Source organism: Orcinus orca, chromosome 9 (genome assembly GCF_937001465.1).
Source record: "Orcinus orca chromosome 9, mOrcOrc1.1, whole genome shotgun sequence".
In the NCBI taxonomy this organism is placed as follows: domain Eukaryota; kingdom Metazoa; phylum Chordata; class Mammalia; order Artiodactyla; family Delphinidae; genus Orcinus; species Orcinus orca.
The window spans coordinates 91666928-91690468 of NC_064567.1; the positions used below are offsets into that span (position 1 = coordinate 91666928).

A 23541-nucleotide genomic window follows, 5' to 3' on the forward strand; every position below is an offset into this window, starting at 1 on the left:
TTTGTTTTAAATAGGTTCAGCTATTTGTCAGTCTTCTTGGTTTAGTAAAATTAATATATCTAACATACTCAAAACCTCCTAATTGTGATATTTGCAAGAACTAAGCCAGATCTGAGTGGACATCACTTAGGAGGCATGCTTATAAATAATGGTAACAAAAATTATAAAGACAGAAGTGACAGTAACTAACCCTCTGTTATTACATGCCATGGCCCAGGCACAGGTCATATAATTCACATGCAATTCAAAGGAACACACCATAGGCAGAATAAGCCTTCGTTTATCTATTCAGTTGCATTCATGAATAACTAAAGGTCACTGGAATCCCTACCTGGTAGAAAGCAGACTTCACTACATACCAGTTTCCTTTCGGCGCTCTTCTCTTTCCTTGCCAACCCTCTTTAGCCTGATGGCTTTCCCCTTGTTATTCTCCTCTTTGCTGTGCAAGTTTAATCTTGAAAGGTTAGGCTAACACTTTGATGCTTCTACTGCAAAGTTCTTTGTACAACCCACTAAACTCCTCTACAAAGGTGGCATATACTTCTAAATAAACAGTACACTGAGAACCTATTCAAAACAGCGTTTTAAAAAAATATGTATCTCTATGAAGCAGAACTGCTTCAGTTTCCAGCTCTATGAAAGTTTTCCACAGCACATTGTACCTGGTCCACAAATAGGAAAGGTCTCATGGAAGATGATGACATTTCTATATTGCTTTTGCCTCAATTTCCTCTCCCTGTGTCACTGATTCTACTCAGAAATAAACCTCTGCTATGTCAAACCACTACAATTTTGGAACTGTTTATTACTTCAGCATCCTGCCTAATATAGTACTTAAAAGGACTGTGGTCCATATTAAATGAAATAATCCATGTAAAGCAATGAGCACAACACATGGAAATAAGTGAACCTGATAAAATGAAGTAACTGATAATTCTTCATGATCTAAATATTGTCTTCCATTAAAATGTATATTATAAGAACAAAATGAATCAGATGTTGGAATTATCTGGCAAGGGTTTTAAAGCAGCCATCATAAAAGTGCTTCAACAAGCAATTATAAATTCTCCTGAAACAAATGGAACAATAGAATATTTCAGCAAAGAAATTAGTCATTTAAAAAATGGAAACTTTAGAATTAGAAAATACAATATCCAAAAGAAATAACTCACTGGATGGGCTCAGCAGTAGAGATGACAAGGACAAAATGAACTTAGGGATCTATCAATGGAATTTACCCAATCTGAACAACAAAGAGAAAACAGACTGGAGAAAATGAACCATCTCAGGGACCTGTGGAACAATAACAAAAGGGGTAATATTCACATTATCAAAGTCCCAGAAGGAGAAGATAGAGGAACTGAGAATATACGAAGAAATGATGGCTGAAAATTGTCCAAATTTGGTGAAGGACATAAACCTACAGATTCAATTAGCTAAACAAATTCCAAAGAAGAGAAATCAAAGAAAACCACTCCAAGAGACATCCTAATTAAAATTCTAAAAACTAAAGTAAAAAAAAAATCTTGCAAGCAGCCAGGGAAACATGACACATTACTTATGGGAGAGTACCAATTCAAATGACAACAGATTTCTCATTTGAAATGACAGAGGCCAGAAGGAAGTGGCACATATTTTCTCAAGTTCTGAAACAAAAGAACTGTCAACTACAAAAGCTATACCTGGTAAAAACATCCCTTAAGAATGAAAGGGAAATAAAGACATTCTCAGATGAAGAAAAACTAAGAGGATTTGTGGCTTGCAAATCTATCCCTAAAGAACAGGCTAAAGGAATTTTTCTAAACAGGAAGGAACAGAAGATAGAAGAAAACTGAAGAAGGCTTAGAACTTTAAAAAGAACATAAAAATGGGTGATAATGGGGTAAACATAGCAGATTATCCCTCTTTTCATGAGTTTCTTAAATCATATTTGATAGTTGAATTAAAAAGTTTAATACCAACTGATGTGGTGCTCAATGAACAAAGTAAATATTTAAGACAAGTGTATTTTAAAAATGGGAAGGGTAAAGGGACATAAAAGTAAGGTTTCTATATGTGACAAGAAGTAGTAAAATGTCCTGGATATCAGTAGACTGTGACCAGTTTTGTATGCATATTTTAACACCTACAGCAACCATTAAGAAAACCATACAAAATAATGTACTCAAAACCACTATAAATCAATCAATATGGAATCTCAGAAAAATGTTCAAGCAACTCACAGAAAGGGAAGAGAAGAGAAACAAGAGAACTGAAAAACAGAAAACAAACAGAAAAAAACCCAGCAGACTGAAACCCTGATATGTCAATAATTCCCTTACATGTGAATGGTCTAACCACGCCAATGAAAAGAGTAGCAGAGAAGGAAAAAGTCAATCTCAAAAGGTAAACACACGGTACAGTTCCATCCATATAATACGTTTGAAATGACAAATGTATAGAGATGGAGAACAGAATAGTGGTTGCCAGGTGGTGGAGGAGGGGGAGGGAGTGGCTGTGACTTAAAAGGGAACTTATTTTTCATCTTATGATGAAACTGTTCTGTATCTTGACAGCACTGGTGGTCACAGCAATCTTCACATGTGATAAAAGTGTACAGAATCAAACACACACACACACACACACAAATGAATGCATATAAAACTGATGGAATCTGAATAAGGTCTGGTCTGTAGATTGCATCAATATCCATCACATATCATATCATGTTCTGGTTGTGATGTACTAGAGTTACCCAAGATGTTACCCTTTGGGAACTAGGTGACGGGTATAAAGAAACTCTCTGTATTATTTCTTACAATGGCATGTGAATCTACGATTATCTCAAAATTTTAAACTTTTAAAAAACTCAAGAAAAAAATGCTTATTAGAGTAAAAACAATTTTGGTTTTATATAAAATCTTGGATAAGATAAAGAGGGCAAGAAATAAACCAAACTTTTTCCCTAACTCCCTGTTTGAGTTTGAGGTAGGGAAGGAAGGACATGCAGTTTTATTTTGGGTTCCACAGCTTTGCAACCCAAAAGTTCTGTAGTATGTACAGACATTAACAAGTTTTGTTCAAAAGTAATAACTGTATTGTTTTGCTAAGTATATAAGTAATGCATATGTTATGAAAAATTTAGAAAAATGAAGGCAGATTATGATAAGGGTCACATGACCCAGTGATAATGTGGCCTTGTAGTCTTTCTTTCTATGATCATATGTGGACTTTGGAGGGTGAAGAGAAACTGGATTATTCTCTAAATCAGGAATCAGCAAACTACAGCCCACAGCCAAATCCAGCCAGATGCCTGTCTTTGTACAACCCACAAAGAAGGGTTTTTACATGTTCATATGCTTACATACCTTCATAATATCCTCAGTATTGCCTCTTTGATTGCAAAGCTTTAAGTACTTACTATCTAAACATTTACAAAAAGAGCTTGCCAATCACCCCCACCTCTAAACTGCATTTTTGTCAAAAGCTTTTTTAAATTAAAAAGATAATGCAATTCCTTATTTCTAGATATTTAGCCTGTTCTCAAATTTTTATAATATAAAAAGTTGTAATGCACATTCTTGTGGCTACATTTGTGCACACAGAGATGAATGTACTTTTCAAAGGGGATATAACTTATAACTAACATTATTTTATAAATATGTCATACGTATGTTTATAATTATTTATAAATGTTTTAATTATTTTGTAAATAAATAACATTTATTTTATGACAAAACAGGAATTTTATTAGATTATTAATGTCATATATACATTAGCTAGACAATCCTCTCTTCTCCAGAACAGAAAGCTAGTTCAAAGATTCTAAAATTGACGTCTTATCCTACTAGTTGAATAAGCCAAACTCTGTAACATCACCCAAAATATCATTTTATACATAGGAAGAAGTTCTAAGGAAGGTTTTTTTTTTTAAGGCCTGTCTAATTCTATACAGGTGCATAGAGGAAGAGTCTGGCATAAAATTACAGAGGTCAAGGTGAAGTTGAAGGTAGCGTAACTGAGGTGAGAAGACCAGAACTTGCAGTCAGGTTGCTGGGTTCTAATCGATTGACAAGCCAGGTGACCCTGGGCAACTTAACTAAACACTCTTAAGTCTGTTTCTTCATCTGTAAAACAGAAGCGGTCATCATGGCCAAGTCATAGGGCCGACTGATACACGTAAGCACTGTTTCCTACATCGAACGTGCTTGTTTTTGTAATGAGCCTCATTATCCAAATAGATGCCCAATACTGTGCTCATTCCACAATACCATCCTTGCTCCAAAGAGAGCGCAGAACCTTCCTCTATAAGCAGTAACTTGTAGGATTTTAAAAATAAAATCCCAGATATTAGCTTGCTCACTTGTGTGTGTGTGTGTAAAAGTTTATTGCTTGTTTCAGCCAGAACAAAGCCATTAATAAAAGGGGTCACCAGTGAAGTAAAAAGTACCACCTTTGAGGAAAAAAAACTGAATACAGAGATATCAAATTTTAGGCTTAGAATGTCTTTTGCCTTTAACTACCTAATCATGGGGTTTACTCTGTTTCCCACCATACAGAACTAGATACTTTGGTAATCTTCTTGGACCACACCACCCTGCCCCATCCAGCTCATCTCTCACATACCAGCCTATACTTCCTGTTCACTGAACTTGAGAAGTATTTCCTCTCTGCCTTCTGCTACTGCTTAGCCCAAGCCCCTATACCCCATCTCTAATGGGGGCTTCCACTGGAAACTTCCTGCCACGGGTCTCTCCGGACAGTTCATCTGTCACCAGCCCCTATCCTCACCCCTGACAATCAAGACTTTGGCTGCCTCCCCTCTGCCGCCCACCCCCGTGTCCACAGGGTCAAGTCCAAACTGCCAGGTTCGACACATCAGGAGCTTCACATCCGCACCCTAGTTTCCTTGTCTAACCTCGTCTCCCCAACTTCCTCCTGCATGCTGGCCACACAGAGCTCATCACAGCTGGCTGAACATGCATGCATTTTCATGACTTGGCCTCGGCACATACATTCCCTCCTTCCCAGAGACATGCCCAGCCTCTCTGCCCAGACTCATCCTCCATAACAGCTCCTGAAGACTCCTAATGAAGCCATTCCTGACTAAACACCCACTCCCTCTGTATTCCCAGAGCACTCTGCTACCACCTACATGATAGCAGCCATCATCCCTGAAAACTGAAAACATCTCAGAGCTTCAAAACGGGAATGAAATCCTTTCGAAGACAACATATTTCTTTGTTAAGCTTTCCAAGACACCATCTAAGAAATAGTCTGGCTCACCATTTCAAGGTGGAATAAACAGTAGACTGTATATTAAAAACAAAAAATCCTAGACATGAGGGCCAGTTTAGTTATCCTTCAAATTTGCCATAATTAAGTATTAACATGAATACAAGACCCCTAACTATGCAGCTTATTAAATAACATTACTTACTATCTTGGTCGTAATCTGGTTTTGAATTTCTACTTTAAGTATAAAGTACAAGTTAACATTCTTAAAGTTTGACATCCTGACATAAACACCACTTTTGTTATTTTAATTATACTCCACACCTCAAATTCATTTCCTTTGGCTGCAGTTTTCAAGATTAGTGGAAAACATAACGTATAATTTTGAGCATTCTGTGTTCTTTTCTCAAACACAGTAAAATAAGAACTTTGAAGAAAACACAGGAGGAAGCTTCACAACATTGTATTTGGCAATGATTTCTTGGATGTGACACTAAGAGCACAGGAAACAAAAGTGAAAATAGATTAACTGGACTACATCAAAAGTGAAAATTTCTACATATCAAAAGATACACTCAACAGAGTGAAAAAGTAACCTATGGAATGGGAGAAAATATATGTAATTCATATAACTAAAAAGGGATACACATAGATAAATATATATTCTCTATATATTCTTTTTTCCTTTATATAGAATACACAGATAAAGATAAAGGTAAATCACTTATAACTCTACAGACCTTTACCTAGCTAGCTAGCTAGCTATCCACCTATCCATCCTATCCACAGGTTGTTGAGTTGTATCTGTATCTATCTGATAAGGGGTTAATATCCAGGTATCTATCTGATATCCATATCTACACCTGATAAAGGGTTAACATCCAGAATATATAAAGAACTCCTCAACTCAACAGAAAAGCAAACAACTCGATTAGAAAATGGACAAAGGACTTGAACAGATATATCTCTGTAGATACACAAATGGCCAATGAGCATACGAAAAGACGCTTAACATCACTAATTATTAGGAAAATGTAAATCAAACCACAGTAAGATATCACCTCACACCGTCAGGATAGCTACTATCAAAAAACAAAAAGGAAAATAAGTGTTAGTGGAGAAAAGTTCCAGAAACACATTGCCCAACAATGTGAATATCTTTAATGATACTGAACTGTATACTTCAAAATGGTTAAGATGGTACATTTTATGTTATGTATGTTTTACCACAACTAAAAATTTTTAAATTAAAAATTAACTAAAAGTTTAAAAAATAACTTCAGAATAACCTAACACTATGGTTTGCCTGTAACGTGAAAGCCCAATTTATATGAAATGCAGCATTTCGTAAAGTGATAGAAAAATAAATTGTTATATTACATGGTTAAAAACACTTGAGTATTGTTGTTCACAAAAATGGAGATCACCTGAGCATCTGAATAAACAAGAGGTATATGTACATAAAGGAAATGCCTGCCCTGAGAAAGCTTAATTAACAGTTACAAAAGCTAAGGGGAAGAAGAGATAGAGGAAGAAAAGGAAGAATAAAGATTCTCGGGCCACCAAGTGGTGCCTCAATACCAATACCAATACCAATACAAGGTTAGCAGTAACTCCCATTTTTCATATGAGGAAACTGAAGAATACAAGGGTTGAGTGCTATGCCCAAGGTCACGCAGCAAGTATGAAGCACAGCTGAGATATGAACCTGAGGTACCATCCTGAGAAGGCACCAGGGCTGGAAGGCAAAATGACCAAAAGAGCCCAGAGTCTGGGGACTAGAATCTGAACCCATTTCTCCCATGAAACAGCTACAACCTTAGATGGTCAGGTTCCTTTTTGGGTCTCAGTTTCCTCAACGTTCATGTATCTTTTCCTTCCATTTCTTTCTTGAGTGTGGTCAACTCTTATTCCTTCACTTCCTACTTTTTTGATTCATTTCTGTTCTGAGATTGTAAATTCCTGGTTTAAGATAGTTTTTCACATCTGCAAAGGCTTGTTTAAAGATATTCAACTCATGATGGAGTGTTATGTCGGTGTTCTCTTGGAAAATTTTTGATTCTCACCTTGTTTTTTTCCTATAGTAGTTTTATACAGATGCTACCTGCTGTTTCAGATCATTTTAAAATGTCTTAGATTTTCCTGGACAGCACCAACAGGTGCTCCCATGGAGAGGTGAGGTATTTGGGTGTTTTACTAGGTTTCTTAGTTACACTGGTAAATGAAGGACGTTTTCTTTAATAAGTGGCATCTTTTTTTTGGTGATGGGGAGAGAAGAATAGGTAAATCTCTTGACTCTATGATATTGTTTGTTTCTGGGCACCCTGAATTTCCCTGCTTTTTCCTCTTCCCTTCACCACCAGGCCTCCAGGGGATGCCTCCCCCTTCTCTCAAGAAGCAGTCCCACCCCAATGCTGTACGGCCAGTGTTTCATGCATTTTCAAACGCCTTTCTTTAATTTTTCTGCTTTTCCAGTAAGCGGCCTGAGGTGACCTCTTTAAAAATGGTTCGCTATCCACTTGGCCCAGAAAAACCCCACAAAATCATGCAAGAGGTTCAAATCTTCATGTTCACTTTAAGAACACTCGTGAAACTGCCCAGACCATTAAGGGTACGCATATCCAAAAGCCACCAAGTATCTGAAGGATGTTACTTTACAGAAGCAATGTGTGCCAACCTGTCCTTACAATGGTGGAGTTGGTAGGTGTGCCCAGGCCAAACAGTGGGGCTGGATGCAGGGTCAGTGGCCCAAAAAGAGTGCTGTATTCTTACTGCACATGCTCAAAACTGCAGAGAGTCATGCTGAACTTAACGGCTTAGATGTAGATTCTCTGGTCACTGAGCACAGCCAGGTGAACAAATTCCCCGCAGTGTGGCACAGGACTTCCAGAGCTCAAGGTCGGATCAACCCATACATGAGCTCTCCCGGCCACACTGAGATGATCCTTACTGAAAAAGAACAGATTGTTCCTAAACCAGAAGAGGAGGTTGCACAGAAGAAAAAGATATCCCAGAAAAAACTGAAGAAACAAAAACCTACGGCCTGGGAATAAATGTCACTAAAAACAATAAATGCAAATAAAAGTAAAAAAAAAAAAATTTTCCAGCACAGTCGCTGCTCAGATCCACCCGTCTCAGACCTGTTCTCACAACCTCCCCACTCAGGATGGGGCATGATTTATGATTTCCCTGTTTTCTGCCACCGCTGGGGCTCAGCTACTCTCCCCTCATTCCCATCCATCTGACCCTCAGCTCCAGTCAATCCAGAGCTTAGAGTACTCCCTGTTTCCTAACTATGCTGGAGACAGGGGTTATGCGTGCTTTTGTTTGCTTTCCTTCTGGATCCGTTTAGCATCTGAAGGATGTGGGGAAAGATTTAGTTGTAGGTGGCTGCCAACATTTTCCTTATCTCTGAAATGAAATTCCTGGACAGGGCTCTGACACTGCAGGATTCTGAACCAGTGATTCTGAGAACACGGGCTTCTCAGTTAAGTAGAACTTTCCAAAACTAAAAATGGTGCTGGTCTGAAATGCTTTCAATGCTTCATTAAAAATTCACAACTATTATATCCTATCTATAAGCAAATTCAGTAACACCTTACCAGGAGCTTTGAAGAGAGTATCAGAGATCCTTAGTAGTGAAAATGTGAGGAACCACAACTCTACAGCCAAACTACAAATGCACGATGGCATGATATGTAAGGTATTCTCTAGAAGAATATGTATGTCCCCCTTTCCCCCCCAAAAGCAAAGAAGATAATAATTATAACATCAATCCAAATGGAATAGATCATATTAAATATCACATTGGTGTGGATTTCCAAAAGGTTACCATAAATACTTTTATATTGCTCTGAGTCAAAGGAAATACTAAAAGGAAAAAAGTAATTATTGTTATTAGTCCATCTATAAAATAAACTAATGAATCAGTGTTATGCTTAAACTTATTTTTTATGCATAGCCTTGAGAAATTTTTTTAAAGCCCTCCTTTATATATTACTTTTTTCTCCTTAAATTCAATCGTTAACACAACTTAGCTCCCCAACAGCTTTTAAGGTAGTTACTTCCCTTTTTATTTTGTGAAATAAATGAGCATTTCAATGATTCAGAAACTATACCAATGAGCACGCCATATTCATTAAAAGAAAGAATAAGTACTGCAGACCCAACAGTGGCTATTTTCAAAAATAGGTTTTTAAGTGTCAAGATTGGTTTGTAAAACTTTGCATCAATTTCACCACTGCCAACATGCTTCAGGTTAAAATACTGTTCAAATTGAGGAAAAAACTTTGTGTTCCTTTTCCTGTTTATTTTCCAAGCCAATCCATTTAATAGTTTTAAAGATGACCGGCATGTCCTTCCCCAAGGTTTAATCACCCATGGCCCTACTTTACCACGCCAAGTTCCGGGGAATGTTGCATTTAGCAAGGCATGACCAGCGCAAGATGCTGGCTTACCTAGAAATTCCCAGGTTCCTGAATCCCCACCTTACCTCAGACTCATCTGTAGATTCTTCAAGAGACCCCGTTTCCTACAAAGCAGAGAGCAGGGAAAACGGTCAGAACACGTGACAAAAGGAGAAAAAATATTTTCAAGGAACAAGAGTCATCATGTCCCCACCACCAATACCCACGTGCCCTTTTTTGGAGGTAATTTGCAACTCCAGTTTAAAGAACTCCACATGGTCCGACTCTCGCAGGCCTCCTACAAACACCTTCTTCATACCCCACAGGGTACCCTGAGATGGTCGCTCTGGGGCCACATGGATCCACCGCTCCCAGTGACCTCCCTTGACTGGTCAGCAGGTTAACAAATGACCCCAGGAATTCCCCATGGGAGGACCCAGAAGGCTTTTCCTTCGCTAAAGATGGAAATCAGTCTGGCAAAGCAGCCTTACTGATCTCAGAAGAGGCAACCGCCATCTCAAATTATCTATAAGCCAACTTTTATATGGCAAAGCTCTTGTGCTATTAATTACTATGCTATGAATCTGGCTGAGTCAAAATGATTGTCTTGCTTAACAGCTTTTACAACAGAATTCCCCTAGCGTGGTACCGATCAGACGCTGTGCAAACAAGCTGTATAATTTACATCCACTCTTTAAACCATTAACTGGAAGACAAATTCTGCCATTTAACACAGTTTCCCTCTTGCTAGACGATGAATCTTGCTGCTCTGGAGAAAACAAAGCAAAAGGGGAAAAAAAAAATGGACTTGATTCCGCTAATCTCTCACCTGTCCACTCAAAGGGAATGTGCTGATGCCACGCATCCGCCAAGAGGTCAGCAAAATGAAGATTTACTTAACGTGCTTATAGATATCAATAGCAATAAAAGGTTACAACTAATATGCTGACAACTGAACGTGAGCATTTCGCAACCAACCACGAGATTAGAGAAAAAACAGAACCAAAAAAATGGGGCAAGGACATTTTAGATACATCAAGACAAAAAAAATAAACATTTTAAAGAAAGTTGGATGCATATATTACTCAGTGCAAACTGGACTGCGGGATAAACACAAATAGGGCATTTGAAAATATTTTAATTTCATTCATTGAAAATCAGTAAGAACCTAGCAGGTGGCAGGCTGCCTCCAGAAGAGCCTAGCGGACAATACAGTCCCTGCTCTCAAAGTTCACCTGTGAAACAGGGATGAACGTTAGGTGTACTTAAGAATTTGATTGCAGTTCTATCATTAACCATGATGAATATCAGAATCTTCTCTGTATCCCAGGGCAGGCTGTTTTGGTTTCATGGTAATCTAAATATTAGAAAGCCCTTATTAATTTGGAGCTACAATCTCTCCACAGTAATTTTTGTTCTTCGCCCTAATATGACACATAAAACATCCACTTCTTCTACTGCTTGCCAGTTCTCCAGACACTTAATGAAACGTATCAGGCTGACCCTTCTAAATTGTTTCTCCCTCCGCTAACCATCCCCAGTTACTGGTTTTACGGCATCTGCCATCCTGATCCTTCTGTTTTTTTTTGTTGTTTTGTTTATTGCTTTACAATGGTGTGTTAGTTTCTGCTTTATAACAAACTGAATCAGTTATACATATACATATGTCCCATCTCTTCCCTCTTGCGTCTCCCTCCCTCCCACCCTCCCTATCCCACCCCTCCAGGCAGTGACAAAGCACGGAGCTGATCTCCCTGTGCTATGCGCTGCTTCCCACTAGCTTCTACCTTACGTTTGGTAGTGTATATATGTCCATGCCTCTCTCTCGCTTTGTCACAGCTTCCCCTTCCCCCTCCCCATATCCTCAAGTCCATTCTCTACTAGGTCTGTGTCTTTATTCCTGTCTTACCCCTAGGTTCTTCGTGACATTTTTTTTTCTTAAATTCCATATATATGTGTTAGCATATGGTATTTGTCTTTCTCTTTCTGACTTACTTCACTCTGTATGACAGACTCTAGGTCTATCCACCTCATTACAAATAGCTCAATTTCGTTTCTTTTTATGGCTGAGTAATATTCCATTGTATATATGTGCCACATCTTCTTTATCCATTCATCCGATGATGGACACTTAGGTTTTTTCCATCTCCGGGCTATTGTAAATAGAGTTGTAATGAACATTTTGGTACATGACTCTTTTTGAATTATGATTTTCTTAGGGTATATATATGCCCAGTAGTGGGATTGCTGGGTCATATGGTAGTTCTATTTGTAGTTTTGTAAGGAACCTCCATACAGTTCTCCATAGTGGCTGTACCAATTAACATTCCCACCAGCAGTGCAAGAGTGTTCCCTTTTCTCCACACCCTCTCCAGCATTTATTGTTTCTAGATTTTTTGATGATGGCCATTCTGACTGGTGTGAGATGATATCTCATTGTAGTTTTCATTTGCATTTCTGTAATGATTAGTGATGTTGGGCATTCTTTCATGTGTTTGTTGGCAGTCTGTATATCTTCTTTGGAGAAAAGTCTATTTAGGTCTTCTGCCCATTTTTGGATTGGGTTGTTTGCTTTTTTGTTATTGAGCTGCATGAGCTGCTTGTAAATTTTGGAGATTAATCCTTTGTCAGTTGCTTCATTTGCAAATACTTTCTCCCATTCTGAGGGTTGTCTTTTGGTCTTGTTTATGGTTTCCTTTGCTGTGCAAAAGCTTTGAAGTTTCATTAGGTCCCATTTGTTTATTTTTGTTTTTATTTCCATTTCTCTAGGAGGTGGGTCAAAAAGGATCTTGCTGTGATTTATGTCATAGAGTATTCTGCCTATGTTTTCCTCTAAGAGTTTGATAGTGTCTGGCCTTACATTTAGGTCTTTAATGCATTTTGAGCTTATTTTTGTGTATGGTGTTAGGGAGTGATCTAATCTCACACTTCGACATGTACCTGTCCAGTTTTCCCAGCACCACTTATTGCAGAGGCTGGTCACTATTCTGATGTCTTTACTCAACATCTATAATATGTTGCTCCTGATGCTAAATGTTTTACATGTAGCATCTTGAAATTTCCTAATGCCCTCGGAGGTAAAATGCAGAGGCTTAGAGGTTGAACTTAAATGGCTTCTACCATCCCCGACAGTGCCTGCATATTAAGTTATTAGCATTAGCTAAACAAGTCTTTGACAACTGTGCCAATAAGCCACAGCGAGATTATTTCCCACCTCTAGAACTCTCAAAGAACACTTGACTACTCTTTTCAAAAAACTACATTAAACCCAAGGAAAAATTTTTTCCTAATTTGAGATCCATTCAAATACGCACATGGCATATAAGGGCAAACGTCTCACTTACATGCGTCACTAAAACAAAAATGGGCCCCCAACCAGCAATTTCAATCCAAAAACTCAAAATCAAATTACCTTCTGTTCCCACTGGAAAGCATCCAGTGGTGGAATCGGATACCTCAAGGCATGGAAATCTCAGCAATCTGAGTCCTCCAAGAAAACCAGGCTCTCGGAGGAGCCTCCTGTGGCTACTGGTTTTCAAGAGAACCTTTATTCCAGGACACTCTCAGACTTACCCTCAGCGCCAGTCTGGACCTCCCAGACCTAGCTGTGGCCTCAAAAAAATGACCCTTCTTTCCACAGCGCTACCAAAGCCATGCTTGAGTGCCTTCAGGAACTGGCCTGGTCTGTTACTTCTTAGCTTCGTTTATTCATCAAGCCCCCCCTCCTTAATGCTCCAGAGACAGAGGAAACAGGAAGACGTGAAGTGAATGTCCCCAGCAAGAGATCCCAGAAGCAAGGCTGAACCTCGAGAAAGTCAATGATTTTCAAACATTTTTTTAACTTCACATTCTCTCTTTCAAAGACTCTACCTTCAAATCAGAAAAGTGTAAGTTACAAAATTGTGCTAGTTTCAAAAACAGAACTACCATACGACCCAGCAGTCCCACTACTGGGCATATATCCTGAGAAAACCATAATTCAAAAAGAGTCATGTACCACAATGTTCACTGCAGCTCTATTTACAATAGCCAGGACATGGAAGCAACCTAAGTGTCCACCGACAGATGAATGGATAAAGAAGATGTGGCACATATATACGATGGAATATTACTCAGCCATAAAGAGAAACGAAATTGAGTTATTTGTAGTGAGGTGGATGGACCTAGAGTCTGTCATACAGAGTGAAGTAAGTCAGAAAGAGAAAAACAAATACCATATGTTAACACATATATATGGAATCTTAAAAAAATGGTTCTGAAGCACCTAGGGGCAGGACAGGAATAAAGACGCAGATGTAGAGAATGGACTTGAGGACACGCGGAGGGGTAAGGGTAAGCTGGGACGAAGTGAGAGTGTCATGGACATATATACACTACAAAATGTAAAATAGATAGCTAGTGGGAAGCAGCTGCATAGCACAGGGAGATCAGCTCGGTGCTTTGTGACCACCTAGAGGGGTGGGATAGGGAGGGTGGGAGGGAGACGCAAGAGGGAGGGGATATGGGGATATGTGTATACGTATAGCTGATTCACTTTGTTATACAACAGAAAATAACATACCACTGTAAAGCAATTATACTCCAATAAAGACGTTAAAAAAAAATTTGCTAGTTTCTAAGATAAACAGGCCAGACACAAAAAGACACGTACTGCAGGATTCCACTTAATATGAAACAGAAAGATGAACAGAGGTTAGCTAGTGCGGGGGGCTAGGGGAATGAGAGTTACTGTTTAATGGGTACAGTTCCAGTTTGTGATGATGAAAAGTTCCAGAGATGGATGGTGGTGACGGTTGCACAAACATGAATGTACTTAATGGCACTGAATCACAACACTTAAAAATGGTTCAGATGATAAATATGTTATGTGCGTTTTACTGCAATAAGAAAAAAGTTGTGCTGCTCTGCTTGAAGAAAAATGAAGGGCTGGAAAGTACCCAGTGATACAAATGTACAGCTGGACAAATCCTGGGCAACAGGCGGAAAGCTAAACTCAACAATTGTTCCACTTTATCCTTCTTTTGCAAACCAACCCCTTAAACTTAATCATCTGCCCAAACAGCTTTAAGGAACCATCTCGGTGCCTTGACCTGTGACCTCTTGAATCTATTCATCAACCAGCATCAGGATCATCTTCCCAGAACACACAGCACCCTGGTCACCACCCTCCTCAAGGAACCCTCGGGGGTCAGGAGATTTCAGATTCCCCAGCAAGGTCGTCAAAGCCCAGCCCAGTGTGGCACCCAGGGCACTTTTAGCCTCACTCCCCACTCTCTGCACAAACCCACAGCCCTCCAGCCACACCGGGTGACTTCTCACTCAGAGATCCCATGGTCACATCTCTCTGTCATTGGTGGCAGAAGAGCAACTTGCAGTCTGGATGTGGCCAGTAGGTGTTTTGTTTGGCCTGTCTAGTGTCTTTAAGACTTTCCCATACAAATCTGTATTTCTGACTTCCTAAACTCAGACTATACCTGAAATCCATATTTCCATATAACAGCAGTTGAAGCTGAGCAGCTATGGCCCCAGAGACAGAATGCACCTCACCACCAACATCCCCAACTTCCCTGCACCAGAAAATCCCCCTCACTTCCACTGCCACCCGGCGCCTTAAGCTTGGGATGCTTGCGCGGAGCCTCCTGAACTGGTTCCTTCAGCTTAGAAGGCCCTTGGCCCAACTCTGCACTCACCCTAGCGGTCCTCAAACTCCCAGCATGCTCTACAGGGAAGCTCTCAGGGGGTACCTCTGGGAGGTGGTGGCAGTCAGGCTGAGGTTCTTCTCTCTTGCTTTAACAATAGAGCTTAGATTTTATGTCTTCAATTTTCATGTTGCCCATCTGAGGCTAAAAAAAAAAAGATTGAAACTCACTGGCTGTTTCTAAATCCTAAACTTTCTTCATGGCCCAACTTAGGTCTCTCCGCATTCACAGAATTGTCTCCAGTCAGTCCAGGCCACAAGGTCCAGACCTGGCCTCCAATAGCCTCTCTTCCTTCTATACCCATCAGCTTGCACCTAATATTAATTGCCTGGTCCTAGGAGTTAATCCTTTTTAATTCGCTGTGGATGAACCCAAAGGCTTTTGCCTATCTCCAACTACCCTACCCAAAGGAACTGGTCAATACCCGTTTGCCGATGATGATGAGAAGAAACAAGCTGCTGTGGAGAGGGTGTGGAGAAAAGGGGACCCTCCTACACGCTGGTGGGAATGTCAATTGGTGCAGTCATTGTGGAGAACAGTACGGAGGTTCCTCAAAAAAACTAAAAATAGAGTTGCGCTATGATAAAGCAATCCCACTCCTGGACATATATCCAGAAAAGATGAAAACTATAATCTGAAAAGATACATGCACCCCAATGTTCATAGCAGCACCATTTACAACAGCCGATGTCCATCAACAGATGAATGGATAAAGAAGATGTGGTACATATATACAGCGGAATACTACTCAGCCATAAAAAAGAATGAAATGCCATTTGCAGCAACATGGATGGACCTAGAGATTGTCACACTAAGCGAAGTAAGTCAGACAAATATCATATGATATCACTTATATGTAGAATCTTAAAAAATGATACAAATGAACTTACCTAGGAAATAGAAACAGACTCACAGACATAGAAAATAGACTTGCGGTTGACAAGGGAGTAGGGGGTAGGGATTGACTGGGAGTTTGGGGTGTGCAGTTGCAAACTATTATATAGAGAATGGATAAACAAGGTCCTACTGTATAGCACAGGAAACTATATTCAGTATCCTATAATAAACCATAATGGAAAAGAATATGAAAAAGAATATACATGTTTAACTGAATCACTCTGCTGTACAGCAGAAATTAACACAACATTGTAAATCAACTATCCTTCAGTAGAATAAATTTTAAAAAAGAAATTAGCTGCTGATCCAAAGCAGTAACATTGTACCTCCGCTGTATATTCCTTTTCCATTTATGAGCAATACCAAGTGCATTTTCTCCAGGCAAATGCTTGAATTATTAGCTCGTGGCTACAGGACAGTTACAGAAGGGGAACCGAAGGGTGGCAGCACAAACAAGGATAGAGCAATCCAAACACAACGTTAACAACCTGGCAGCAGCCTCAGGAAGGAGCTAGTTGGGCTCTCAGAAGACCCCTCCAATAAGGGCTTTCAACCCACCCCGACCCCTAATCCTACAATCAGGGCCCTGTGACAGCGGCCCGGGAGAAGACTCAGCACAGCCAGCCTCAGAGGCCAGGAGGGGTTAAGAAGATGGTCAACCCAGGACGAGAAAGAGAAGCCGGGACCTCCCAGGTTGCGAAGTCCTCACAGTTTGGAGGGAATACACACTGTTTGTAGAGGGCAACGAAGAGAATCTGGGGGAGAAATGGGAGGCTGGAGCCTGAGGAAAGCCAGCTACAAACTTTGCAGGATGAAGAAAACGAGCAGAGACCAGGCCCCAGGAAAGCAGACTAGGCTGGAGACGGACGTGAAACACACAACACTTACTACCACCTTCTTTTCCTTCCCAACAACTGTGTGCCACAGCTGAGCCTGATGGAGGAGTGTTTCTAACGTTTCACAAAGGCACAGCACGGGAAAGAAGAAATATTTTGTGTGAGATGTATTTGATATCCCTGTGCACAGAGCCTCCATTACAGAAAGCTTTTGGGTCCCCAAGGACTAGACTGGTTGAGTAGGAAAGATGAAAGGGTACCCAGGGAGCTGGCAGAAGCCGGGAGACTCAGGTTACCAACCTTTTCAACCAATTAGGCTCAACTACTATACTTATCCTGCAAATGAAGAAAAGCCGTGAGGTCTGCCCCAGCCCCAAATCTGACTTTGCATCAGAACCATCTAAATGCAGTAGGGAGAACTGGCAAATATCTGCTAATCCACTCCATCATTTTTTTTCTTTTCCATTATGGTTTATTACAGGATATTGAATATAGTTCCCTGTGCTATACAGCAGGACCTTGCTGTTTATCCATTCTATATACAATAGTTTGCACCTGCTAATCCCAAACTCCCAATCCAACCCTCCCTCCCCCTCCTCCCCCTTGGCAACCACAAGCCTGTTCTCTGAGTCTGTTTCTGTTTCGTAGACGAGTTCATTTGCGTCACATTTTAGATTCCACATATAAGTGATATCATATGGTGTTTGTCTTTCTCTTTCTGACTTCTTAGTATCCACTTCATCTTCAGTAGGTATAAATAAGAGCCCAGAATCACAAGGATTTGGTTAAAAAAAAAAAAACCAAAAACACCAACAAACAAGAAAGGGGAAAAAAACCACTAAGGAGGACAAAGTTTCTAGAAGAAACAAAGGCAACTGTGACTGAGTAGCCATGAATGGGAAGCTGCATGAAACACAGAAGCCCCTGATCTGATGAATGCTCCCTCCCCGAGGTGGTAATGCGGGAGCCCAGGAGGCTACCAGTAATCAGCTAATGACAGCAGCTTCCAGCCAACCAGCCCAGAGGAAGATGGAAGAAGAAACTCACAAGGTAATAAGCACACCCAGCTGAGCTAATTGGTGACTATACTTGTTAGATGACGGTAAAGAGTGGGCGCTCTAAAGATTTCTCTGATCCTGTGCTTTTGCAACTTCTTGTTCGGGGCTGTTTTTCCTTTAGTTATTTATTAGGAAAGTTGCTTTTAAATGACCTATCTTGGCCAAACTATATGAAAAGAGAATTGTGCACACCTAAGCCAAACCCAAGTCTGGGTTATAAATCATTGTCCTATTTACAAACCAACCACTTCAACCTAGCACTTTAACATACTTTATCTCAGTTCATACTCACAAGAGTCCCGGAGAGTAAAATCCCCAAGCTACAGGCAAGAAAACTGCGACACTCAAATATTTGTCAACTTGGTTTTTATTTTATACACGGGGCACAATCACATGAGGGTATAACTACTCATGAATGTACTATCTGATAATCCTTAAATGCTCTACAATACAGATTGAATGTTCCTCACTTCCAAAATGTAGCGGGAAATTCAAAGCAGAAACTCTCCTATCTGGTCAAAGAATAGATGGTCTGAGTGACCAAATATTTTTGTTTTTTTTGCGGTACGCGGGCCTCTCACTGCTGTGGCCTCTCCCGCTGCGGAGCACAGGCTCCGGGCATGCAGGCTCAGCGGCCATGGCTCACGGGCCCAGCCGCTCCACGGCATGTGGGATCTTCCCGGACCAGGGCATGAACCCGTGTCCCCTGCATCGGCAGGCAGACTCTCAACCACTGCGCCACCAGGGAAGCCCTGACCAAATATTTTAATGGACCAGGTTCTCTGCTGGTTGGTACGAAAGACGAAAGGGTACCCAGGGAGCTGGCAGAGTAAGCAATGTAGGAAATGTAATCTACAATTCATGAGAATTAATAACTTTCAAAAGTTTCAAGTAAGATAAAACAATTTAACACAAATTCTACTGAACCTATATTAACAATTTGACGTTTTCAATTCAGAAGGCTATTCTCCCCCTAATAAATCCATTTAAACATTTTATTAAGCACCTAGTACCTGGAAAGCAGTAGCCCTGTGAGAGATACAGACATGAGTAAGCTCTGTGCTGATTCTTGAGGACTCAGCAATCTGCAGGAGAGATAAGACAAATACACGAACAACCAGACTTCAGGCAGAATGCTGTTCAGAAGCAAGGCATGGACAAATAGTGTTGGGCATCTGTGATTTCGAAGGTCAACTATAAGTCATTTTGGAGCTAGGTAAAAACAGTTGGTTAGAAGATTTCCCGGCACAATGCAGGGTATTAGTGCTTTCTGTGAGCTGTAATATATATGTCACTATTTTTACTAACTACCTTAACCATACTCAGCATAAACAAGGATTTCCCAATGACTTTAAAAAAAAAAAGTTCATTCATATACAAAAAGTGATTTTTTTTTCCTTTTTTTTTTGGTTGCACCTTGTGGCTTGCAGGATCTTAGTTCCCCGACCAGGGATCGAACTCCTGCCCCCTACACTGGAAGCGAGGAGTCCTAACCACTGGACTGCCAGGGAATTCCCCAAAAAGCGATCTTTAGTTTGGGAGTCTGTGGACTGTGTTATAGTAACTCAGTTCAGATCTCACTCTTTTGGTTCTTCCTAAAATTAAGGTGGGTAAAAGGTCCATCACCAAAAATACAATGCTCAGAAAAGTTAAGAGGAGAGGTTGAGTTTTGTCTTGCACATCTTGGAGGACTGTTTCCATTTACAGTACATGGCGCTAAGGAAAAAAGCTTCCTTTATCCTCACCTGTTCGTCATAGTTAATTTGAACACACATCTTGATTCTTAAAGCATTCAGGAGACGTGAGGAGAATTATGTCAAGATTGTCTAAAAGGTTCAAAGCAGCAGAACAGAACAATTAGCAAATTTATTTAACACCACTTTTGGGCTCTTTTAGCCTTCCAAAAACTATGTAATAAAGGCCTCCTATCTTGGTCAGATTTCAATGGCTTCCTATGTGAAATGCAAAATACACAAATCAAGCAGACTGGGCAAAGTCTAACCATTTTTAATCTATAAAGGCCCAATAATACAGGTTCAATTATCTGGCAGCTTTCTTTAAAAAAATAAACAGAACAACAATTTGTGGATGTTAGCTTCTTTCTGCTGTTGTCTTTTTGAGAACATTCTTTCTGAGAATGACACGGATACCACTGGGGGAACAAATGCCTGCTCTAACCATATACTGGCTGTTAGAGCATCACAGGTGAAATAATGACTTGAAGGAAATGTATTAAGGTGATCAGGGCTAATTCTATTTCACAAAGTAAAAAGTGATTTAGAATAGGTTCTTAAGTATTTTTAAAAAGACAGAGTATGCCAGTGAAAAATTGTGAGCTTTGGAGACACGACTAGAGATGTTTTAGACACAAGCCTCGGCGAGTTACTTAAGTTGACAGAATTGCAATCTGTTTATCTGTAAAATTCAATCATCTAACATACTGAGAGCCAAGCACTTTTCCAGGTGTCAGGCATACAACGTGAACAAATCCTTGCCATCATGGAGCTTATAGTCTTATGGAGGGAATATACAGAAATATACAGAGTATACAAAAAAAAAGCTATTTAAGAACACAGTATGTCAGATGGTCACGAGCGTTAGTTAAGGAGAAAATTACACAAGAAGGAGGTTTCAAAGAATGGTCATGGAAGGTCTCATGCAAAAAGATAACACTTGGACAGACACAGGAAGGAAGTGACAGAAAGAGCCCTGTTAATATCTGGGGCCAAACAAAGGCAGCGGCATGAGCCAAGGCCCTGAGGCAGGTCCATGCCTAGCTTGTTGAAGGAAGAGTAAGGAAGCCAGGATAGCTGATGCACAGTGATAGAAGGGGAAGAGAATAGTGGAAAATGAGGTCTGAGGACAAGGACAGAGAGCAATTGGGACAAGGTGCTATTGGGCAACTAGACCATTCTAAGGACTCTGGCTTTTTTTCAGAGCGCAATAGGAGACCACTGGAAGGTTTGGAACGTAAGAGATGCCTGATCTGACTTATATATCAGAATAAAATTTACCAACAGAATTCTTTTGTGAGGACCAAATGCAGTGTGAGAGCGTTCTTTAAACTGGAAATCCTGTAAAAATGCAAAGCATTCTTATTATATCATTAACTTTCTAAGTGTCTTTTTACATCAGACAGCTTTGCCAAACTCCTGCACAAAACAGCAGTAAATTCTAAGAACTCTCTCCGTTCCTACTACACTGTATCTAAGAATGTAGGAGCTTGGTTTCTTGCTTTTAAATCAAACCACCAAAAAATTTTATTTCAACAAGAGAGATGAACAGTGTGAAAACCAATCTCACAACTATCATCAAACTCAGCTGTGAGTCATGAAATTACATGAGCATTTCCCTTTGAACTGCTTGAAATGGAAAAGGAGGCTCCAGGGGTAGGCAGAAGACTCTTCTGTTAACACACTGACGGTCCGAATTTAATTTCTACCTCAGCAAATTTCTTATTTATTGGCATATACACAGGGCAAAGTTTCATTATGTAAGTGAAGTATGTTGGAAATGGTACAAAGTAGATTATTAAACTAAAAAAATTTCTCTTATGCTAAACAGCTCATCATCAAGTCACTGTTTAGAAGCAACTATGGAAACTGACCGCCTTGTTAATTTACAAGGAAAAACAGTGCCAAGCTGAAATGACACTGGAAATGGAAATTTAAGGTATTTCCCCAAATTCGGGTCTTTGTTTGCTTTTTTTCTTTTTTTTTTTTGGCTTTTTGATGTAACTTTGTCATTTCAACTAATGTCTGGCTACCACTACTGCCTATATGAAAATAACTCTATTGCCATCACTAACTTTTCCCTAAACTCCACTGTCACGTTGCCAGGTGTCGAGTGGACATTGCCATCTGATGTCTTACCAACAACAAATAATCCCACATAACTTTTACTGAGCCCAACTTTTCCCAAGCACTTTAAATCTGTGTTAAACCCACTCCATCTTAAAACCACCCTTCGACGGCAGTACTATTATTATCTCTATCTCATAGTTAAAGTTAAATGACTAGCCCAAAGTCACATTTTAAGAATGAGAACCAGCAATGGAGCCTAAGACATTTTTGCTCCCGGACTGATAGATACACTTAACTACTGCCTGATGCAACACTGACTTAGATGGGTAACTAAATGAAACTGATCCGAAACAAAACTCATCGGATGCAACAGTGACTCAGCTTTGTACCTAAATGAAATAGTCAATAGATCCGAAACAAAACTCATCCCTTCTACGCTCTCCTAGTCCACCTGCATATCACCTCTTACCGTCTTATTTCGAGAGGAACTTAAATTTTAGCCACCTGATCTCAAAACTCAAATCATGTGTGATGCCTCCCACGGGGAGCCAGACCTTTGGAGAGCCCGGCCTGCCTTCAAGCCAAAATTTCACGGGGCACAGGCCACAAGAGCAGCGCCGAAGGAAGGGCCGCCCCGCAAACGCCGGGGGTGTGTCGGGGTGCTGTCTCTGCGTGACGTCCAGGAGCCGACATCCCACCCGCCTCTCCGCTCCCCGAAACGGACTTTTGCCGTCTCCCCGCCCCACGTGGGCCTGCCTCGTCCCGCAGGAGCCCCGCACCTCCGCACGCTCCACTGCACGCCTCCGATCGCCTCACCCTCGCCTCCCCTTCCCCTGCCTAGCAGTTGCAGCCTTTACCTGCTCCTCCGCTTCCGCCATGACCGAGCAGGGGAGTCACATGACACACCCGGAAATGAGAGAAAACAAGAGCCTGGGGCCCGGCGCCTGCTGGGAAATGTAGTTTTAGCATCGTCTGAGTCGGGAAATGTATTCTAGCTGATGAACCTACTGGGCCTCGTTTCGGCTTCCACCTCCCCAAGCTGAATGGAATTGTGCTTTGGAGAATCCAAACATAACCATCGTTAATGCTATGATTTATTTTATTGTTGGTCTTATCGTTTCCGTGGTTACCATAGTATTTATTTATACTTAGTGTATATCATGTCCTGGATTTATAGCTTTGCGTGAAATATCTCGTTTAAGTCTCCCAGCAAACCTTACTGTTATTCCCATTTACAGAGGGGAACATCTTGGCTCAGAGGTCACACAGTTAGTCAAGGACAGAACTAGGATTCGAATTTGGCTTTGTCTGATGCCAAAGACTCTGTGATTACCAAATCCAGCTTAGTCTAAAAGTGTTTTTTGCTTTTTTTTTTTAAGTATATTAAGTAAATATAAAACAGTCTTTTAAATAGAGAACCAGAGACAATTTATCCTCCAAAAAGATGTAGCTCCTACTGTTTGCTACTACTTTAAGTCAGCTTTCTCTTCTGGCACCTGGACATTGAAATTTTAAAAAACCTCTATGTTTAATTATTCGTTTAAATTTTTGTTGAGTATATTCTATGGGTAAATATTCAAGATAGAATACAAATCTGTCCTTGGTAAAGTCTGTAAAACCACTGTATT

At 40.3% G+C, this 23541-nt stretch overlaps 1 protein-coding gene across 4 annotated transcripts in view; it reads right to left on the reverse strand.

The window, feature by feature from the left end:
• Positions 1-22826, reverse strand: part of VPS41 (VPS41 subunit of HOPS complex) — a 192715-nt gene extending 169889 nt beyond the window's left edge. For 2 of the 4 annotated variants that reach the window (XM_049714911.1, XM_049714909.1), the window contains exons 1-3: positions 22771-22805; positions 19124-19195; positions 9707-9745 (exon numbers count right to left, since the gene is read on the reverse strand). In XM_049714911.1, the coding sequence (XP_049570868.1) occupies positions 9707-9745; positions 19124-19195; positions 22771-22791 (132 nt within the window). In that variant the 5' untranslated portion in view covers positions 22792-22805. Of the gene's footprint in view, positions 1-9706; positions 9746-19123; positions 19196-22770 lie in introns of all 4 variants that reach the window. The other 2 variants (XM_004263331.4, XM_033438469.2) reach the window with 1 other exon arrangement.
• Positions 22827-23541: the final 715 nt, after the last annotated feature.